At 44.4% G+C, this 19684-nt stretch overlaps 3 protein-coding genes across 3 annotated transcripts; 2 read left to right on the top strand and 1 right to left on the bottom strand.

Annotated features, from left to right (window-relative positions):
* The first annotated feature begins 452 nt into the window (after window positions 1-452).
* LOC113143764 (CD59 glycoprotein-like) lies at window positions 453-3903 on the top strand. Its single transcript, XM_026329470.1, has 4 exons — window positions 453-630; window positions 2005-2106; window positions 2674-2747; window positions 3039-3903. Exons 1-4 carry the CDS (start codon window positions 576-578, stop codon window positions 3159-3161), a joined length of 354 nt encoding a protein of 117 aa, XP_026185255.1. The 5' UTR covers window positions 453-575; the 3' UTR covers window positions 3162-3903.
* Window positions 3904-4858: 955 nt separating this feature from the next.
* On the top strand, window positions 4859-10656 carry LOC113143763 (sorting nexin-9-like). Its single transcript, XM_026329468.1, has 17 exons — window positions 4859-4990; window positions 5978-6064; window positions 6164-6238; window positions 6550-6664; window positions 6789-6936; window positions 7211-7295; window positions 7384-7509; window positions 7592-7709; window positions 7918-8048; window positions 8153-8256; window positions 8619-8722; window positions 8861-8938; window positions 9082-9158; window positions 9390-9479; window positions 9697-9811; window positions 10242-10333; window positions 10417-10656. Exons 1-17 carry the CDS (start codon window positions 4979-4981, stop codon window positions 10462-10464), a joined length of 1605 nt encoding a protein of 534 aa, XP_026185253.1. The 5' UTR covers window positions 4859-4978; the 3' UTR covers window positions 10465-10656.
* A 958-nt stretch (window positions 10657-11614) lies between these two features.
* LOC113143762 (dynein regulatory complex protein 11-like) lies at window positions 11615-18488 on the bottom strand. Its single transcript, XM_026329467.1, has 20 exons — window positions 18445-18488; window positions 18295-18354; window positions 17483-17810; window positions 17256-17366; window positions 16663-16851; window positions 16461-16532; window positions 16060-16262; window positions 15900-15984; window positions 15701-15823; window positions 15472-15541; window positions 14521-14618; window positions 14264-14350; window positions 14138-14181; window positions 13984-14066; window positions 13793-13900; window positions 13318-13517; window positions 13046-13132; window positions 12329-12506; window positions 11969-12207; window positions 11615-11861 (listed from the first exon to the last, which is right to left on the bottom strand). Exons 1-20 carry the CDS (start codon window positions 18486-18488, stop codon window positions 11724-11726), a joined length of 2547 nt encoding a protein of 848 aa, XP_026185252.1. The 3' UTR covers window positions 11615-11723.
* Window positions 18489-19684: the final 1196 nt, after the last annotated feature.

Below are 19684 nucleotides of genomic sequence, written 5' to 3'. Positions count from 1 at the left end.
ATAAGCCACAAAATGTCAACCTGATGGTGAAAAGTCAGAGAATCATCCTGAGGGGAACCTAAACCTGAACCACATTTTGGCACAGTCCATCCAACAGCACTGAGGGATTTCAGTCTGGACCAAACTGACTGGGGTTCAACCTGAGAGCACTGAGGTTCTTCGGGTAGAGAGGAACCAAGACTCTTCAGGTACCAAGACTCAAAACCACTACATAGAGACCCAAATCCATTACAGACAGACTCAAATTCACTACAGACATAAAACCTCACTACTCACAACTCACTACAAAGACACTGAAAGTGAGAAATCAGATTCACAGTAAAACAAACATGACACTGTTTGATTACGTTTCCTCAAAACTGTAATAAACGAAGACAGTAATCAATGATTTTTCTAAACAGGCTCCTCCCAAGAGGGCGTGGCCTTTGGGCTGCTCTCACCCATCAGTACTAACCAGTGTCAGTCTTTGTTCTGGTAAGCATCAGTACTGCTGAACTGCAGTATTCCTGCTGCTGCTGGGTGAGTACACACTGTAGTCTTTGTTTTGTGGTGTTTCGAGCTGTGCTGAGGAGAAAATGAAGCGCTCCCTGGGCATCTGTCTGGTGATCTGCTCTGCTCTGATTGGCCTGGGTATGTTTCATTCTTGTCTCTTCATAAATTTTTCACTTCCTATTTTTTGGATTTTTCATTTTCAGCATTTATCATTTCAGTTCTGACCAGTAAAAAAACTACCAACTGCAAGTTTGAGATTTTAGAGGTTGGTTTGATTCTGTGCAGTTTTTAAATCACAAACTCATGATCAAATATGAAATGACTATGAAATGAGTGAAAGAAGCAAAGCTCTGCTATGTTGAAATATTTGTCTGTTTGCTGAAAGTGCTCAGCGACAGCTGCTGCTGTAGAAGAACAGCCAATGTGGTTCAGTGCCAGTACGGTTCTGGTAAACATATTACTGTGTGTGTGCTGAGTTCTGCTTGATAACTAGTACAGCACAGCCTGTATTAGATCATGTCGGGTGACCACGGTCTGATTTGTCAAAGTGTTTTTTTTGTTTTGGTTCTGCCGACACCAAGATTCGTGTTAATTGGTTTCAGAAGACTGATGGTGGAAAAAACCAACGGAAGGCAAACTGTTTCCTCTGGTTTCCAGGTTCCAGTCCTGACTAGAACCAGGAAGTACAACCACATTACTCCTGTTCTCAGGTCTCTGCACTGGCTTCCTGTCGCTCAGAGAATAGGCTTTAAAACAGCCCTGCTTGTGTATAAGTCTCTTCATGGCTCAGCACCACATTACATCTCTGACATGTTGGTGCCATATGAACCATCTCGGACTCTGAGACCATCAGGCACAGGCCTTCTGCTCGTGCCCAGAGTCAGGACTAAACAGGGAGAAGCAGCGTTTCATTTTTATGCAGCTAAAACCTGGAATAGTCTCCTGATGATGTTAGACAGGCCTCATCTCTGGGAATGTTTAAGTCCAAGCTAAAAACCTTTCTTTTTATCTCAGCATGTGACATATGACAACTGACAGTGTTTTATCCAAAGTGATTTATCTGCACTCAGTTTCCTCTAATATTCATTTTTATTCTTGCTCATGTATTTTTAACTTGTCTTTTACTTTCTACTCCGCGTATGAAGTGTGCTATATAAATAAACTTCCCTTGCCTTTATGCTAAGCTAAGCTCAGTCTGACCATGTGACTGTCAAAGAAAAATCTAAATCAAGTCAACTATTAACTATTAGCAGTGTTAGTCTTAATTGTAGTGGTACTAGCAGTAGTACTTTAGCAGTTGTACTGGGTACAGTGGTAATAATATGAGCAATATTGATAATTGTAGTATTTGCAGTAGCAGCAGTAGAAATTGTTACAGTGCTAGTAGTATTAGCAGAAAACAGGCTCCCTACAGCCACAGTAGCATTAGCAGTATTATTAGTAGTAGTAGTAGTAGTAGTAGTAGTAGTATTTGTAGTAGTGTTTGTAGTAACAGAGTGGTTTGTGTTTCAGGATCAGCCATTCGATGTTACAGCTGCAAAGATTATACAGGCAGCTGCACCAAACAACGAGACTGCAGCTACGACGACGCCTGTCTCACCCTCTTTGAGAGAGGTACCTGTACACCTGTGCACCCATACACCTGTACACCTGTGCACCCATACACCTGTACACTCTTACACCTGTACACCTGTGCACCCATACACCTGTACACTCTTACACCTGTGCACCCATACACCTGTACACTCTTACACCTGTGCACCCATACACCTGTACACTCTTACACCTGTACACCTGTGCACCCATACACCTGTACACTCTTACACCTGTGCACCCATACACCTGTACACTCTTACACCTGTGCACCCATACACCTGTACACTCTTACACCTGTGCACCCATACACCTGTACACTCTTACACCTGTACACCTGTGCACTCTTACACTTGTACACCTGTGCACCCATACACCTGTACACTCTTACACCTTTACACTCTTACACCCATACACCTGCGCATCTGTACACCTGTGCACCCGCACACCTGCACACATACTTCACTACCTGTAGACCTGTAGGCAAACACCTCTATAAACAAACAAACATACAAACTAAACTCTACAGTCCTACAGGAAAGATCCAGATCAGTCCAGCAGCTTTAACCTGGTCTCTCTGTCCTGCAGGGGGGATGACCTACCGTCAGTGTCTGAAGTATTCAGACTGTGACTACGGGCGACTGGGCCAGATGTTCCCCCAGGTAAGACTCATGAACAGATTTTATTAACCAGTCTGGACATGTACAAATTAAACCAGTTCAAACCAGCACTAATAAAATATTCATCAGGTTCAACTGTGACAGAAAGTCTCTGTGATGAAACGTCATCATTTCCTTTTAAATAAAGTTTTAAATATAACAACAATAATCTTAAAGTCTGAGCCTGACTCGGAGTCCGTACAGGTGTGACACTCACCTGTGCCTGACCTTCTTATTGATCCCAGTTCTGACCTCTGATCACTGATTGACTGATTTCTAACCAATCACTTCCAGGTGTCCAGCTTCACCTTTAAGTGCTGCAACTCGGACCTGTGCAACTCCGCCCCCTCAACTGCAACAAGCTCTCTGATTGGTCTGCTGGCCTCGGTGCTGGTCATGTGGTGGTGCGTCCACTGAGGAGGAAACAGCGTCTCTGCCCCCCCCCCCCTGGTGCCTGGAAACAAACAGCAGCTTCTTTAACACCGTCTTAACTGATATGTTTCATCACCTCGATCAATAAAGGCTTCTGATCTGTGTCACATGACAAATACATGCAGAAATATTTGTATTTCATCAGTTTGATTCACTTAAGATGAAAGAGTCAAAGATTTCTCCCTGTCACATTATTGATATCTGTATGAAGCAGATTAATCAATCAATTAAACTCTCTGATGAGCTTCAGTTGCCGACTGATGGAGACACTTCTGATCAATAATTATCAGACCAGATGTTGATGTTTGGTGATTTTCAGATTCAGAGCTCGTTCACTTTGTCAGGGATGTTTATTGACAGAAGGTTTCAGCTGCTGATTAACTGATGATTATTAATATAAATAAATCTGAAGTGTGACATTTAGCTGCAGATTGTTCTGTTATTGATACATTTAACAGTTTCTGTCTTTGTGAACTTCAGTGAGAAGATGATTCATCAGCTGATTGTGTTTTAAATGAGAAATCAATGACCTGTGGGTTTTCAGCCTCCAGTGAAAAGTATCTGAGCTTAATAGTTTTAGTTTGAATGAAACGAGAAGAAAAACGTCAGGATGAGAAACTTTCCTGCAGCTGCTTCGCTCCTTAACCCTGTTCAGCACTGACCTGAGAACAGCTTTAAACTGTATAAACCAACGTTTATTCAATAAAGTTTACACAACGGAAACAGATTCATTCTTTAATCACTGACTCTGCTCATTTGGTTACTGAAAAAACAACAAGTGTGAGTTTACTCACCGACCTGGTGTCCAGGTGTGAGAATGCAGCGCCCCCTGCAGACCGACAGGTGAAACTCCACTGAACAGACAGGTGCAAACTCGGTTTTAGGGTTTGGACAGAAACAAGTGGCAACAAGTGAAAAAACAAAAATTAAAATGTTTTAAAATTGGTTTTTAAATTGTTCAAGGCATCTGACAGTGAACTGATGGAAACTGGGCTCATTGAAACACGTCAACAAAGGTGATGATCCATGAATCAACAGATCTGTGTTCACACTTAGTTAAATCTGTTTGACGGAGCAGTGCTGTTTAAAAATACACCTTCACAAAGTCACAGAATTATAGTGTAGTACTATATGTACACACTGTAGTCTAAAGTTTTTTTGTGTGTTTTTAACGTGTATTACAGTATTTTTAAGTACTGTGTAATAAAGTTTTACAGTGTAATTCAGTGTAACAGGAAACGCCCAGAACACTGTAAAAAACCCAAACACTGTACAAACACTGCTCAGCTGTCCTACAAAACAAAACACGGGAATTTATTTTGAAAATGAACGCAGAGGAAAAACGAATGTCCTCAAACATATATTTCTACACATATTTAGGTTTTACAGTGTGAGCTGTCTTCCTTGGTCAGACGTCATTCCAGAAATATTTATTTTCCACATAAATCTGTATTTTTTTGTAACGAAAGGAAAAGGAACAGATTTTAGTCAGTTTTTTCTATTTTTTGTCATAACATCTTAAGAATTAACAGCTTAATCAACTCTGACCACTCTAACATTATAGAAATAATTATTATTCTAAATTATATTAAACCACAACATTTGCTCCAGCCTTTGCATCCTATTTTGAACACAAATTACATAAACACTCTCGGGAAGACTTTTATTGTGAAAGGATCCACAGGAAGCGCAGTGCGTGTTTATTTCGGACTTGACGCTTGAAACTCGCAGCAGGTTGATCGTAACAGGATGAAACTTTAATCACGAACAAAAGGTTAAAAAGCCGCTGCTGCTGTGTCATCATGGCTCTGAAGGTAAGACCGCTCACCTGTACCTGTCGGTGACCTTTGACCTCCCTCCTGCTGCTGGTTTACGGCGTCAGACTGAACAGGACCGACAGCTCGCTGCGGGTCCCTGCAGGAACCTCATAGAGAAAACAGTCAATTCAAGCAGTCGGGAAATCCAAAATTTGAAGGAAATAAATGCAATTGAAAGATAGTCCAGGTGTCCTACCTGCTCCGATGGATTTTATACATTTTATCATGAAAATAAAATACCAAAGAACGAACCACAACTCGCTTTCTAACTGTCTGGACATGTACAGGTGTCATGGAGGAATTCCATAGGGGTCTGGTTGGAAACTCAGAAATTACTAGAGGACGAAAAACACCAAAAATAAACAGACATTTCGTTTTCTACTGCAGCTTTTAATGTAAATATCATTTAATTACTGCATTGATACTAGAAAACGTCTCTTGGAATCATATTTGCTTCCTAAGGTTAGAAAAATCATTTTCAAAACTGTTGACCATTGCAAATGTACAGAAAAGAAGTTTGTGTTGGGAAGAGAAAAAACGATCCAGAGGAAGAAAAACTGCAAAGAAATCCAGATAAATTCATAGTTTCCTACTGAAAACATGTGCAGGTGTTATAGAAATATTCTACTGTTCTTAGGAAACATCTGGATGAGGCTTACAGGCTGGGAAATACGACAGTTTTCAGAATAAAATCCCAGGCTCTTTCACAAAAGGAAAACAAAACTGGCAGCAAAAAGTCTGTTGCAACCTGAAAAGTGTGTTAAGGTCTGAGAGCAGGTAGAGAAAAGCCTGAGGGTGTTGACAAGACTTCTGGTCAAACAGGAAGTCAGGTTTGTCAGTTTGGAGTTTTCTGATCACCAGGCTGTTGAGCTCTTCCTGTGAGGACTCTCGTTATGTCAGGGGCCCGATGACGCTTTGCTTATATTTGAATAGGCCTGTGACATTTCCTCCGACAGCTGAAGGTCCAGTGTTTTGCTGTTTCAGGCTCAGGTTCTGTACGACTTCAAGGCCGAACCAGGAAACAACGAGCTGTCGGTCAGACTGGGAGAGACGATCACGGTGCTCAACCAGGTGCACGCTCAGCTGCAGTACTGTGCACGCCATACAGTATGTACAGTAAACATGACACGTGGTCATAATGTGTGTGTGTGTGTGTGTGTGTGTGCGCAGACTGTGGGTGGAGGCTGGATCAAAGCCCAGAACTCAAGCGGACAAACTGGACTCGTACCTGAGGGATATTTACAGGTGAGTGTGAGTTCACTTCATGTCCAACCAGCTCCTTCCTCTGTCAAAACCACCACACAGACTGAAAATCACCACACAGGGACTCAAAACCACCACACAGGGACTCAAAACCACCACACAGGGACTCAAAACCACCACACAGGGACTCAAAACCACCACACAGGCTCAAAACCACCACACAGGCTCAAAACCACCATGCAGAGACTCAAAACCACCACGCAGAGACTCAAAACCACCACAGAGACTCAAAACCACATACATAGTGTGAATATTCTTCCTGTCTATCACTGTTTGTTGTCGACATGTTTCAGATTGGCAATGTTGGTGGCAGTGAAGGGGGCGGAGACTCCTGGGCAGGGGGTGGGGCCTATACCAGTAACACTACAGACGGTTGGTACAGTCCGGGATCCACTGACACACAACAAGGTACCACACATTTAAAACTATTTCAGCGACGTCAGTTTCCTGTTTAAGCTGCGATGTGACATACAGTCGTCGTATCATCGCTGATTCATTAGCTCAGTGAATAAATAAAATTAATTGTTTACAGCTGCTCCCGAGGACGATGACGGCGAGTGGGACGACGACTGGGACGACCAATCAGTGAGCAGTTACCGTGGTAACAGTCAGGTGAACGAGGAAAGCGGAGCCACAGGACGAGGCACCCACGGGTCGTCTGTGAAGATCTCCCTAAACAAGTAAACACATTTTTAAATACACAAACAACAGATTCCCAGTAGATCCCAACAGATGTCTTCAGTACAGATCCCAGTAGATATCAGGGGCGCACTTTATCCCAGTATGTGTCCACAGCTCCCAGTAGATCCCAGTAAATAAAATATGACTGCAGTAGATGTCAGTGGATCCCAGTTTATCTGGTCTCCACAGATGTCAGTGTAGACACGTCCCTGCTGCTGGATCCTTTAGATCCCCTAAATGTTAGTAGATCCCAGTAATCCTTTGTGTCCTCAGGTTTCCTTTCTCCAAAGGTCCAAACCCTGAAGTCTTCCTGTTGGCCAAACCACCAGCTAACAGCAGAGACCGGATCCCTGTCTATGTGAGGAATCAACTGTATTGATCATTTTGTCAGGTTTTGTGTTGTCACCTGCTGCACTCTGATTGGCTCCTGTTCATCGTCCAATCAGGTGGGAGAGGTGGGACCCGTTTGGTTGTACCCGCCGTCTCCTCTGGACTGTGTGATCGCTGATCCAAAGAAAGAGTCCAAACTTTATGGACTGAAGAGCTTCATTGAGTACCAGATCACACCCAACGTGAGCAAAGTCACAGTAATACACAGTAATACACAATAGTACACACAGTAATACTCGCAGTACTACTCTGCCTTTCCTGCAGACAACCAACAGACCTGTCAATCATCGCTACAAACACTTCGATTGGTTGTATGAGCGCCTGCTGGAGAAGTTCGGCTCGGTGCTGCCGATCCCCTTGCTGCCCGACAAACAGGTCACAGGTGAGCCGGCGCCATGGCAACCACACCCGCACGGCCATGTAACACCTGTATGACATGTACTCGGAATCAGAATCCATGGAAAGGATCCCAGTAGATGTTACTAAACAACAGTACTTATACTACAGTATAACTGATAACTACAGTAGATCCCAGTACATTAATTCCAGCCTCCCTTGTTCTGTGTTTGAGTGTGTACCTGTGCTTTCAGGCCGGTTTGAGGAGGACTTCATCAGGATAAGGATGGAGGGCCTGCAGGCCTGGATGTCTCGGTTGTGTCGCCACCCGGTCGTCTCTCAGAGCGAAGTCTTTCAGCTCTTCCTCACCTACAGAGATGAGAAGGTAGGTTAAGCCCCGCCCACTGCTGTATAAGTTTCAGCCAGTCAGCGGCGACTAGGTTCGACAGCTGCGGGCCGATTGGCTGAGGCAGCGTTTTTATGTTTAAGGAGTGGAAGGCGGGGAAGAGGAAGGCGGAGAAAGATGAGACGGTGGGGCCGATGATCTTCAGTCTGATTGATCCTGAAGCTGCAGAGCTGGACGCCACCGACGTGTAAGTTCGTGAATTTACGAACTTTATTCTTTATTTTCGTGTCCATGTGTTGCAGTTTCCTCGTAATTTCTGTTATGTCAGGCCAGGTGAGTTCGGGTGAGTTCAGGTGAATTCGGGTGAGTTCAGGTGAGTTCGGGTGAGTTCAGGTGAGTTCGAGTATCAAATGCTACTCAAGTGAAGTTTCAAGCAGCTAGCTAACGTAGGCACACCCTGTGGTGAAGTCTGGAAACTGCAGGTGTGTTTTTAAAGCCTCATTACCATCCTCAGTCTGTAAACACACGTCAATGATGTCACTGTGATGTCATCAGGCTACTGTGTGTGTGTGTGTGTGTGTGTGTGTGTGTGTGTGTGTGTGCGCACAGAGAGCGGAGGTGTGAACAATACAGTCGCTTCACAAAGTCGATGGAGGACGGAGTCAGAGAGCTGCTGAACGTTGGACACACACACTGGAAACGCTGCACCGGCCGTAAGTACACACAGTATTTACAGTATTTATTAAAGTACACGCTGTACATTTGTCTTCATAGAGTTTGGTGTGTTCATTCATATACATGTATACATTATATCACTGTGTATTTATCATTGTGTATTACTGCGTGTACAGCGCTGCCTAAAGAGTACCAGCGGATTGGTCGAGCCTTCAGAAACCTGTCGACTGTTTTCAACACCAGCAAATACCCAGGTGAGGAGACGAGGAGGGAGGAAACGAGGAGGGAGGAGACAGGAGACAGGGAGGAAGGAGAAGCTACCTGACCAATCAGCAGTCTGTGTTTGGGCTTCACCTGACAACTACAAATTAGAAACGTAGTTTCCTGTTTGTTTCAGGGGAGGAGACGCTAACAGACGCTCTGACAGCCGCAGGACAAACCTACGAGGAGATCGCTCAGATCATCTCTCAGCAGGTAAACACAGTATTTATTACTGCGATACGCAGTGTGAAGTGTGTTTTTGTTATTTGGATTACAGCGTTTTATTTAGAAAAACTTTCCTAACAAATACGACATTTTTCTGTTTATTTCACCAATTTAAATCTGTTCATGTGCGTTTTATTTTTACAGTATTTTAAGTTGGTGTGTTAAAGAATAAATGTTTTTACTTGACCTCTGGTGACCTTTGTGACCTTTGATCTGCAGCCTCAGGAGGACCTTCACTTCCTGTTGGAGACAAACAGCGAGTATAAAGGTTTACTGGGCTGTTTCCCTGAAATCATTGCTGTACACAAGGTACTGCAGTAGTAATACTACATACACACCACAGTAGTTTGTTCCTTTCTGTGTACTTCCTGTTTCTGAGTCACTGTAAACGTGTTTGTGATCATAAACAGACTCTTCACTTTTGTTGTGTTTTCTACCTGATACTGTTGAAACACAAATCATGGGGGTGGGGCTCAGGTGAGGTGTGATGTGTGACGGGGGTGTGGTCTCACCTGTGTGTGTTCAGGCTGCAGTGGAAAAGGCCAAAGAAGCCGATCGACTGGTTACTGCAGGGAAAATCAACAATGACGACAGAACGTGCATGAACCATCGTATCAGCTGCATGAGCTACTCGCTGCAGGGTAACAGTACTGCAGCTTGTACTAGAGCCTGTACTACACATCACTGTACTACAGCCTGTACTACACATCACTGTACTACGGCCTGTACTATACGTCACTATACTTCTCCCTGTACTAGAGCCTGTACTATACGTCACTATACTTCTCCCTGTACTAGAGCCTGTACTACACATCACTGTACTACACCCTGTACTAGAGCCTGTACTACACATCACTGTACTACGGCCTGTACTAGAGCCTGTACTACACATCACTGTACTACACCCTGTACTAGATAGAGCCTGTAGTACATCCTGTACTAGAGCTTGTACTACACATCGCCATACTACACATCCCTGTACTACAGCCTGTACCACATAACATAATCTGCCTAAACTACACAGTAACCCACTCAGCAGGTGTGTAATCTGACTCCTCTTCCTTTGTCCAGCTGAGATGAATCATTTCCATAGCAACCGTATCTATGACTACAACAGAGTGATGCAGCTTTACCTGGAGCGACAGGTGACCTTCTACCAGCAGGTGAGCGGTCAGGGTGGGGAGGGGTAGTATACAGGGTTCAGGACTGTGTGACATCACTTCCTGTCTGCTCTCTGATTGGTCAGATCGCTGATAAGTTGAGAGCGGCTCTGAGCCAGTTCACCACGCTGTGAGGATGATGCCACCGATGACGTCGCAGCCCGACGACGCCTCCACCTTTGGCCTTTTAGCGAAATAAAACACTTTAAAATAAAAATGAACTTTAAACACTAATTATTTTCTGATTATTTAAAACATTTTCACTGTTGTAACAATTTCACCTTTTATCTAATTACAAACATTAAATTCATCTTTTTTAACATTAACTTTGGTCTGTTTTTATTATTAATTAGCACTTAATTTTATTATTCTTCAGCCACTGTTTGAGCTAAATATATTTTAAAATATATATTTTATTTTTGAAACTGTTGTATAATAAGTACATTCATTATTAATTACAATTAAATACGATTTTATTCTGTAGTATTTTATTTTGGTACTTATGTGCAAATATAAATAGCTGCAGGGGGTCTCACTTTTTCAAACAAAGACCAGAAAGTGTTTTTTCCTGAACAGCAGGATTTCCTGCTGACCTTTGAACCCAGCACAGGAAGAGAGAAGCTGCAGGAAAACCCATTTCCTCTGTGGTTTCACTGGTTTTTATCCGTCCCGTGTGTCTCAGTCTTAACGGCACCTGAGAAACACCTCAGGCAAAACCTAACGCTCCCGCGCCTGCTGGTTACCATGACAACAGGCCTCCCTAAATACTCATATTTAAATAATGACTAACAAATATTCGGAGCTCCCACATTTGGTGGAATCTGTTTGTTTTCGTTGGTATTTCCGATAGAAACACAGAAGCTCTTTAATAAAATCCAGGACGGTTTCTGAATAATCGCTGCAGGGGAGGAAAATAGAGCTTCTCTGTTTTTGAATGGAGTTTGGTCAGATTGTTTAAAACCCTGCTAGTGTTTCGTGTTGTCTGACTGAAATACCTGCATGGAGTCGTTGTTGGCGGGAGACCTGAAGGAAATAAAAGGTTTAAACGATCCGAAGAGTCGCTGCTGACGCTCGAGCCGCTCTCACCTGCATCAGAGCCTGACTGTTTCCAGGTGTGTCAGGAGGCTGCTGTGCTGCTGCCACCTGCTGGCTGAGCAATGACCTGCAGGGCTCTCACTGTAAACACAGCAGTGTTTTTATTGCACATTATTCTCCAGGCAGACGGACACTGAACATTACAGCAGCATAAGGATAAAACCACGTGACCTCAGTATCTCAATAAAAACACTACAGCCACGATTTCCTGGTTCTTTCTCTTCTGGAGTTCACACATGATCAAACTGTTATACAGATGTTTCATCTTCAGTCCACAGATAAATAATTTGACTAAAATTTATTTCTTCTTTTTCTTCTTTGTCATCATCTTGTCTTTCTTCTTCTTCCTTCCTGCTTTTCCTCCTCCTTTCTCTTCTTTGTTGGTTTTGGAAGCTCGTGTCTTCCTCCTGCCAAGTGGCGTCTTACTGAACCAGACCTGAGGACAAGAGCACAAATTGTTTTACTGCAGCTGTTTACACATCTGCACCTCCAACTGAACATCTGCGCCTCAATCTGTGTCATCATTGTCATGTGACCTCTGACCTTGAAGGCCTCCTCCTCCTCCCGGTACACTGGATCCATCCTGGACAGTGATGGGACAAACTCAGCGGCAGTCAGAGGTTGGAGGCGGAGCTTCTTCAGCCTCTGGGGGCGGAGCACCGACTGGACCGCTGAGAGGATGTGACCTGGAGTGAAGCCGTCTGTGATCTTAGCCAATGAGCTGAGGTCCAAACTTGGACCCAGTTCTGCCCCCTGAGCACGCAGCAGTTCCTTCCACAGGGCTGATGGGAAATGTTAGCGTTAGCATGAAGCTGTTATAAAGTAATTTGTAAACATGTTAACACACTGATGATAACACATTAGCATCTGGTGTTTTTCTCTGCAGACTAGAAGAACTGGTACCCAGTCTGGAACCGTAGTCCGGTTTGGGGATCAGGATAACCTTCTTGTAGACTTTACAGAATGGTTTTATTTCAGCATCAAATGGTCGTCGACTTGTCCCAATCACCAGGACCCGATCTTCTGGTTTCAGAGTCTTCAGAGATTTCAGCAGGTCCTTCATCAACCTCCGAGGATCAAACTGGAATAGGAACCACAGAATGGACTGGTTAGACAGGACTATCTGTAGACCAGGAGGAGTCCAGTTTTAGTTTAGAACAGGTTCAGCTCAGGATCACCAGTAAATGTGCTTGTACTGAACCTTTAATCTGCTGCTGATCAGTCACTGTAACTTTCTGTAACTCAGTTTGAGCTGTAATGACACCGAGCTGCCAGCAGAGGGCAGCACAGACTGAGTTCAGACCGATTGAAAAGTGAAAAACAGTTTTCTCAGTTTAGTTTCATGTTGATGTCGTACTTTCTCCAAAAGACACATTTTTAAATGAATTCCAGGATCTCCAGGCTTTTCAGATCATCTAAAGCATTTTACAGGAAAAGGACAGCTAACTAACATTTCACAATAAATCAAGTATCATAATGTAAATATCTGTGAATTAATCTAAAATAGTCTTTGCATAAATTTCACATTTCCAGGTTCTCCAGTGCTTGAGTGAAACAATAAAAGGCTCTAAGGCTGAGGTGACCAATGAAACTTCAGATGACATCACAGTGACCTCTCACCTGTCTGTTGGCCTTTGGCTTTTTCTTGCAGAACGTTTTCTCCGCGTCTTCGATCCAGATCACAGACGGCTGCAGCTCACCTGCCACCTGAGAGGACAGACCAATCAGAGCAGATGATTATTCCAGATCTTCAAGGATCCTTTCAGGGCTAATATCAGGCTCAACACTAGGCTGTGTAGTTACTTTAAAAGGAGTCTGACTTGTGTAGTTCCAGGATTTCCAGATGAAATGAGCACCATGTGCAGCAGGTTGTCGCCCAGGTGTGGACTCACCTTGAAGACCAGGTGCAGCAGGTAGGTGGCACCTCCTCTGCCAGGGTAGCGGTGGCTCAGTTGGGTGGGGCTTAGGTGGAATAGGTAAGCTCCGGTCTCACAGCAGATGGCCTGAACCAGCATCTTCTTACCGACTCCAGACGGACCAGCTAGCAGCACAGACTTTGCCACTGGGAGCTTCTTCAGGAGCGCCTGGGATCCTGGAGAGAAAACCAAGGACCACTGTCAGTCTCAGTGTGATCTGTGACATCACAGATCTCTTTAAACATCACATCACATATTGAGTCTGTTGATTCAAAATGCAATTGTTTCCTGTCCTCCAAAGCATCATGGGAAGAGGAGTTCCAAAACTTAGAGCTCCATGGAAAAGAAACACAAAGAGGGATCAATGGCCTGGATGTAGACATGAATGCAGTAACGGGCTTATTTGTGATGTATTGATGAGTTATCGATAACGTATTAGTTGTGGACTGACCCAGTGGCAACACGGTGTACAGAGCGACAAGCTGTCTGACATCAGACAGAGACGGTGTCGGTTCGATGTTGGCCTGTCGCAGGGTTGAAGCCAGGTAACTGAACTCACCTGGAGACACAGGCAGGTTGGTTGGTATTACACTGATGATGATGATGATGATGGTGATGGTGATGGTGATGAAGGGTTGTTACCAATGTACTCGGAGAGTCGGACGTTCTGTGGTTGGATGAGGAACCCGTTCATGATGAGCTCGTCGCAGAGAGACTGGAGAGACCTGAGACACGGAGAACCAATCACAGCTCAGGATACAACTGACATCATCATCCTCCATGCAGGTAAACTCACCTGTTGGCTGTCAGGTCTTTCTTCTTCTTGGTTTTCTTCTTCTTCTACAAGTAAAACAACTGTTTAAACATTTTAATAAAGTCTCCACCCGTCTGGTGTGTTCAACATACAGAAACAAATGCTCACTTTTTTGTTTCCTTTCTTGGCCTTCGTCTTTGTTTTGTCCACGACCAGTTTGAGGTTCTTTAGCTCCGCCCTCATAAGCTCATCTACCTGCAGACAAAAAAAACAAATGCACCTGAGGATCAACATAAACGTCACAAGGTTTTTCACAAACATCCACAAACCTGGAAAACATTTAGAAATATGTCAAACTAAAAATCAATGAACGTGTTTGGTAAATAACTTTATTCTTATTTTTGCAGTTAACAACATAAACTCACCTGCAGTCGGACTTCCTGCTCCACTTCCTGTCTCTTCTTTTCTCTGAGCAGCGAAACGTCAACAATCAGCTGGTGGTCACCACGGCAACGCCACACATCTGGACACGCAAACACACAGAAACAGGAAGTGTCAGGTGTGTGAGAACCTTTATTTTCTCAGGACGGGACAGGAAGTGAGGCACAGGTGCATCTGAATGAGTTTCTGCAGCCACTTCCTGTCTGGAAAATGTGCACTTCCTGTGGGCTGGTAAACTCAGAGAGCAGCTGGACAATAAAAGTAAATAACAGACGACCTGAGCTGAACTCTGACCAGACTCTGCTTCATTTTATTGAGTTTTTTTATAAACAAAACTTTATTTAAACTTTATTTTCATATGCTAATATTGTGTAAAAATGTTTATCTAGATTTATTCACCCTCATATTTTTTGATTGTTTTTGTGTTTGATATTTTAAAACCTGAACTCTGAATGAAACCCGCCTCAGATTCTGTTTGTTCACACTCACACTTCCTCCTCCTCTTCCTCCTCCTCTTCCTCCTCTCTCTGGGAAAGAAGCTGCTGCTGCTCCTCAGGAGAAAGAGGAAGAGGAGGAGGAAGAGGAGGACCACTGTGCACGTGATGCGTTTCTTCTCGACAGGAAACTTCAGATTAAAACCAGTTTGCAGCTGATCCCTGATCCGAGACAGAAGCACAAACAGAAGTGGGTCCAGCTGCAGGTGGGAAACATGTCGGGGGAAATCTCTTTATTGTTGTTTTGTTGTTGTTTCATTCACAGAAACTTCCTTCTCATCACGACTTAATCAAACAAACCAAGAAGCTGCTTCATATAATAGAAAACAAAATAATCCCCGGATGGAAAAGGACTGATGGATGAATCAACGTGGAGGAAAGAAAAGAAAGAACAGGCATTGATCGTTATTGACCCTCGTCAATAGTGACGATCACACTGACCTGTGTAGTGTCTGTGCCCTTCAACAACATCTGGGAGGAAACAGCTGGAAGGATCCAAACTTTCATCTTCCTACAAAAGAAACAGGGTCAGAAGAAAATCCCTTAATAACAGGATCAAACAACATTGAATCAATATTAAAACATAAAAGCTGAGAACTTCCTGTTGCTAAAACTTCATAGAAACTAATATTAATGTCAGTGTATCAGTATTTGTAGATATTGATCTCACCTGTGGCTGCTTCTTCTTCTTCTTTTTACTTCTTCCTGTCTTCTCCTTCTTCTTCTTTTCCTTCCCTTCCCTCTTCTTCTTCTTGTCTTTCTCTTGTTGCCACGCTGCCAGCTCCGCTGACACCTGACCACGCATCAGTCAGTACAACACCACAGAAGAAGAAAACAGGCGCCAATCCCTCTGTGATGTCATCACCTACCTGTTCAGGTGTTTTCTGTGAAAATAAAGAAGCTGATCCTCCGTCCTCCTCATCTGGGAACTCTGGGAATCGGCCTGTCGCATCTCTGCAGACCAACCAAACCCACATCAGACCAGGTCTACACCCAAACCCACATCAGTATTTGAAGTTCCAGTCTGACCTGCATTCAATGAACCACTGTCGGATCTGGTCCTGCAGAGCCTCCTTTATGTCGGTTCCCTCTACATCAAGAACGGACTGCTTCACACTGAGCTGGACTCTCTGGTACTCCTCTTCATTCTGATCCTGGATCAGTCTCTGGCTAGATGAGACCCACTGGCCCTGAAGCTGCACTGGACTGGGAGCAGAGGTTTCCACTGGGATCTGAGGAAAAAGAAGAACCAGGAGAATGCTGAGGACAAAGGGGGACAAGAGAAACCTGTGAAGGAACCACTAGAACCATGGGAGGTCCAAGAAGAACCTCAACAAAAACACACACAGCTCAGAATAAAAAATATAGATATTATAGATATTTTATAAAAATGTGACAAACATTAATATGAAACAACAAATGAACGTTACCATTCCCAGAAACATCATCTCCTCAGTTCGTTGTCTGCTGGTGTTTCTCCTCTGAACAAACCCTCGCCACACCTGAAACCTCAGACACACTCAGGTGACGTGTTTCCTGCTCCACTAAACATGTTGATTAAACTCAGATTTCAGCTGATTCACAGTAAACGGGACAACATGTGTCAAAGCGTAAAACCGTTAAAACCGATACCTTCTGGATCTGGATCGCAGCCTGGTCTGGGTTCAGGCCCGAGGGTCTCCAGGTGTGTCTCCTGATACCTCGCTTTGACTGGATAAGCTCCTTCATGAACTGAGCTCTGATCCGTCCCTGACGGGCACGCTCAGACATTTGCAGCAGCTGAATTGCCTCCTCTAGACTCATCACCTGGACTGAGGAGACCTGGACCAGACCACAAAAACGGTTTATCTAAACTAAACTTCGTTTCACCTGCGTGCAGGAGGTCGGCACAAGACTGACGATCACTAAACAGACGATTAAGTCACAGTTATGTAAAAATTCAACAAAATCATCCCATTCATCCTTGAAATCGTTTTAAAAACACTGACCTAAAAAATAAATAACAAAATATTAGTTTTGAAATCAAACAGCAAACAAAACTAATGTCAGCACTAAATAAAATAAAATAAAATAAATCTACGTAATCACCTGAAAACAAAACAATGTGTTTGACCAGGAGGGGGCGCTGCAGTGTGAGGTCTGACACAATGACAGATGGATTTTGTGGTGACAAAACACAAACAGGTCAAATTATTGTTTGTATCATCAGGTCTGATGTTTCTGACCGTCTGATTGGCTCGTTGCTTCAGCAGGGCGCTGTCAATCATCTGTCTGTTTCTCTGCAGCTGCATCTTGTCTCTCAGGAAATATCGAGGGATGGGGATTTCCAGGTCCTTCTGACGAGACAAACCAGGACAGAAAAGTTTGTCAGTCAAAGTGTCTCATTAAAACAGCAGAACAGTGACCAGCTGCTGTTTGCCCCTGGATCACTGTGATACTCAAGGAAGCTCACCGGGGTCATCTTCAGGTCCAGCAGCAGGTCATCAAAGTAGTGGAACTCAGACTGGTCCAGCTCCACCATCTGAGCCTTGAGCTCCAGGAGTCGACCCGTCAGCCCATCCAGGACCATCCGGACCGCTCTCCTCTTCTGGGGTTGGACCAGCTGTTCGTAGACCTCCTCCAGACTCCGGAAGATCTGCAGGTACTTCAGGTAGAGGATAGCTTGGTCCTGGAAAACCTGCAGCCGGTCACCATGAGGAACAGGATGCTCTGCAGGAACCTCATCCTGGAGGGCTTTCTGGAGGGCGCTGTGAGCCGCCGCCCACTTCCTGTGAGAGGAGCTGAGGAGAAAACAGAGACTTAGACCTGGACAGTTTAACATCAAGGTGGTCTGCGTGGACCACGATCAGGATCCTTTGGGAACATGGTTAAAACTGAACCTTTCAACCCTCAAAAAGTCACTTTTCACTTGGACTGACACACCTGACAGGAAGTGACACCACCAGGTGAAAACGTTTTCCTGTTTGAGTTTTTCTGTCACACGTGGGAAATGAGGAGAAAACTCTTCCTCTCTACAAACAGTCAGAACTTTATTTAAACTCCACGGCTGACAGATGACATTCTGGGTCTCGGTTGCCATGGAAACGCCAACACATCATTTCAGTTTTTGGAAAAACTTACACTGAAAATATTTAGAAACAAAAACGTGATTTTCAGTTTGAACAAGATGAGGAATCTGATCAGAGCCAGGCCTGATGGCGGATACCTGGGTGAAAGGTAACCTGAGGAGGAAAGGTTGTTTAATCACAGGAGAAATCAGTTTACCTGTATGACGTCATGATGGAGTGGATCAGACACCTGCTGCACCTGCCGAACCTGAGGATCCTGAAAACACGAAGAGGAAAGCTCAGGTTTAATATAGTTTTTGCTCAGACTCTCTGGTCTCACTGGTCTCTCTGGTCTTTTCTTCTTCACTGTTTCTGTGCAGTGGAGCGTAGCAACCGGGCAACGCCGCGCATGCGCACTGAGGGCCCTCGGTCGGGATTTATGACAATGAAATAAAACTGAAAGGGGGGGGGGGGGACAGGAGATGAGCTGGGGCCAGAGGATTTTGGGTTTTGGGGCCCCGGTTGGACTCTAAAGGCTTTTGCACATCAGCCCTTCCTTAAACCTGCTGAATAAAGAACAAACTATTTTCTGTCCACGCATCACTTGCCTTCACGCATCTTTTGTTGCGGTTCAAAAGAGAAGCCGCCGTTTTGCGCATGTCGCGCAGCTGCATTGTCCCGCAGCTGAAACCGCAATAAATCACTGCAGCGCGGGGGCCGAGCGGGGCAGCCCCTCTGTGGGCGGCTCCTCTCCACTTTATTAAAGTGCAACGTGAAGGGGGACTCCGTCAGACCGCCTCAGACCGTCTGCTGCACCAACTGGACTTTTATCCACCTCTGGACCCGGATTTAACCTGTAGAGCAGAACCTGTTTAACCTGTAAGTACTTGAGACTTGAACTATTGAAATAAAATCTTTTGTGCAGGTAGATCCGGTCAGTTTCGCTCTGTCGCAGCTCAGACTTTGGCCCAGACTCCCTTTAAAACTGTGTGTTTTTTGGAGATTTGACGCACAGGCTCCTGTAGATGCTCATGCAGGAAACCTCCCAGGCGTTTTCAGGGACCAGAGAAGTCCTCTGGTGTATTCGTCGTCCAGCTGTGACACCAAACGTCTCTTGATCTTAGTGAACCTCAGGGTTTATGCGTTGATTTAGGGTTCTTCAAATGGACCGTGGCCACTGCGTTATAACCAAGAAACTTGTTAAAAAGTTTAAGAAATGTTGTCCAGCGGTTGCGTGTAACGTTGAAGCCGAAGTGAAGGATGAACCGTGTCTGTTCCGTTGGGTCCTAATGTTTGCGTCATGTTTGCGTAATAACGTCTCTATGCGGTCACCAAGAAAACATCCACAAACCGCTGGATTTTTCGGGGAAATTCTGAGTCCTTCTGGCATGTGAGGCTGCTGTTGATGGTGGGATTTATGACACTATGCTGGTTTATGGTGATGTGATGGTGCGTTCAGGAGCCTCGGTGTCTGACTCTCTCAGCTGGTGCCTGGGATCAACAGAGGACTTATCTGACAAACTGGTTTTAACATTGAATGGGAGCTCTGGTTCTACTGTGTGTATGTATGAGACAGAGCCAGCGCATTAACATAAAGCTGAAAACCT

Source organism: Mastacembelus armatus, unplaced genomic scaffold (genome assembly GCF_900324485.2).
Source record: "Mastacembelus armatus unplaced genomic scaffold, fMasArm1.2, whole genome shotgun sequence".
Classification (NCBI taxonomy): domain Eukaryota; kingdom Metazoa; phylum Chordata; class Actinopteri; order Synbranchiformes; family Mastacembelidae; genus Mastacembelus; species Mastacembelus armatus.
This window is presented reverse-complemented; position numbering and strand designations above follow the sequence as displayed.

What these genes read in the sequence shown, in the direction of transcription:
- LOC113143763 (XM_026329468.1), top strand. An exon ending in GTGAAGATCTCCCTAAACAA is followed by an intron (nt 6,937 to 7,210) that starts GTAAACACATTT and finishes TTGTGTCCTCAG; the next exon opens with GTTTCCTTTCTCCAAAGGTC. An exon ending in TCACCTACAGAGATGAGAAG is followed by an intron (nt 8,049 to 8,152) that starts GTAGGTTAAGCC and finishes TTTATGTTTAAG; the next exon opens with GAGTGGAAGGCGGGGAAGAG.
- LOC113143764 (XM_026329470.1), top strand. Translation starts at nt 576, where the DNA reads ATGAAGCGCTCCCTGGGCATCTGTCTGGTGATCTGCTCTGCTCTGATT. An exon ending in CTCTGCTCTGATTGGCCTGG is followed by an intron (nt 631 to 2,004) that starts GTATGTTTCATT and finishes TTTGTGTTTCAG; the next exon opens with GATCAGCCATTCGATGTTAC. An exon ending in TCTCACCCTCTTTGAGAGAG is followed by an intron (nt 2,107 to 2,673) that starts GTACCTGTACAC and finishes TCTGTCCTGCAG; the next exon opens with GGGGGATGACCTACCGTCAG.
- LOC113143762 (XM_026329467.1), bottom strand. Translation starts at nt 18,488, where the DNA reads ATGCGCGGCGTTGCCCGGTTGCTACGCTCCACTGCACAGAAACA. An exon ending in CACAGAAAACACCTGAACAG is followed by an intron (nt 15,824 to 15,899) that starts GTAGGTGATGAC and finishes ATGCGTGGTCAG; the next exon opens with GTGTCAGCGGAGCTGGCAGC. An exon ending in CCGACTCTCCGAGTACATTG is followed by an intron (nt 13,901 to 13,983) that starts GTAACAACCCTT and finishes CTGTGTCTCCAG; the next exon opens with GTGAGTTCAGTTACCTGGCT.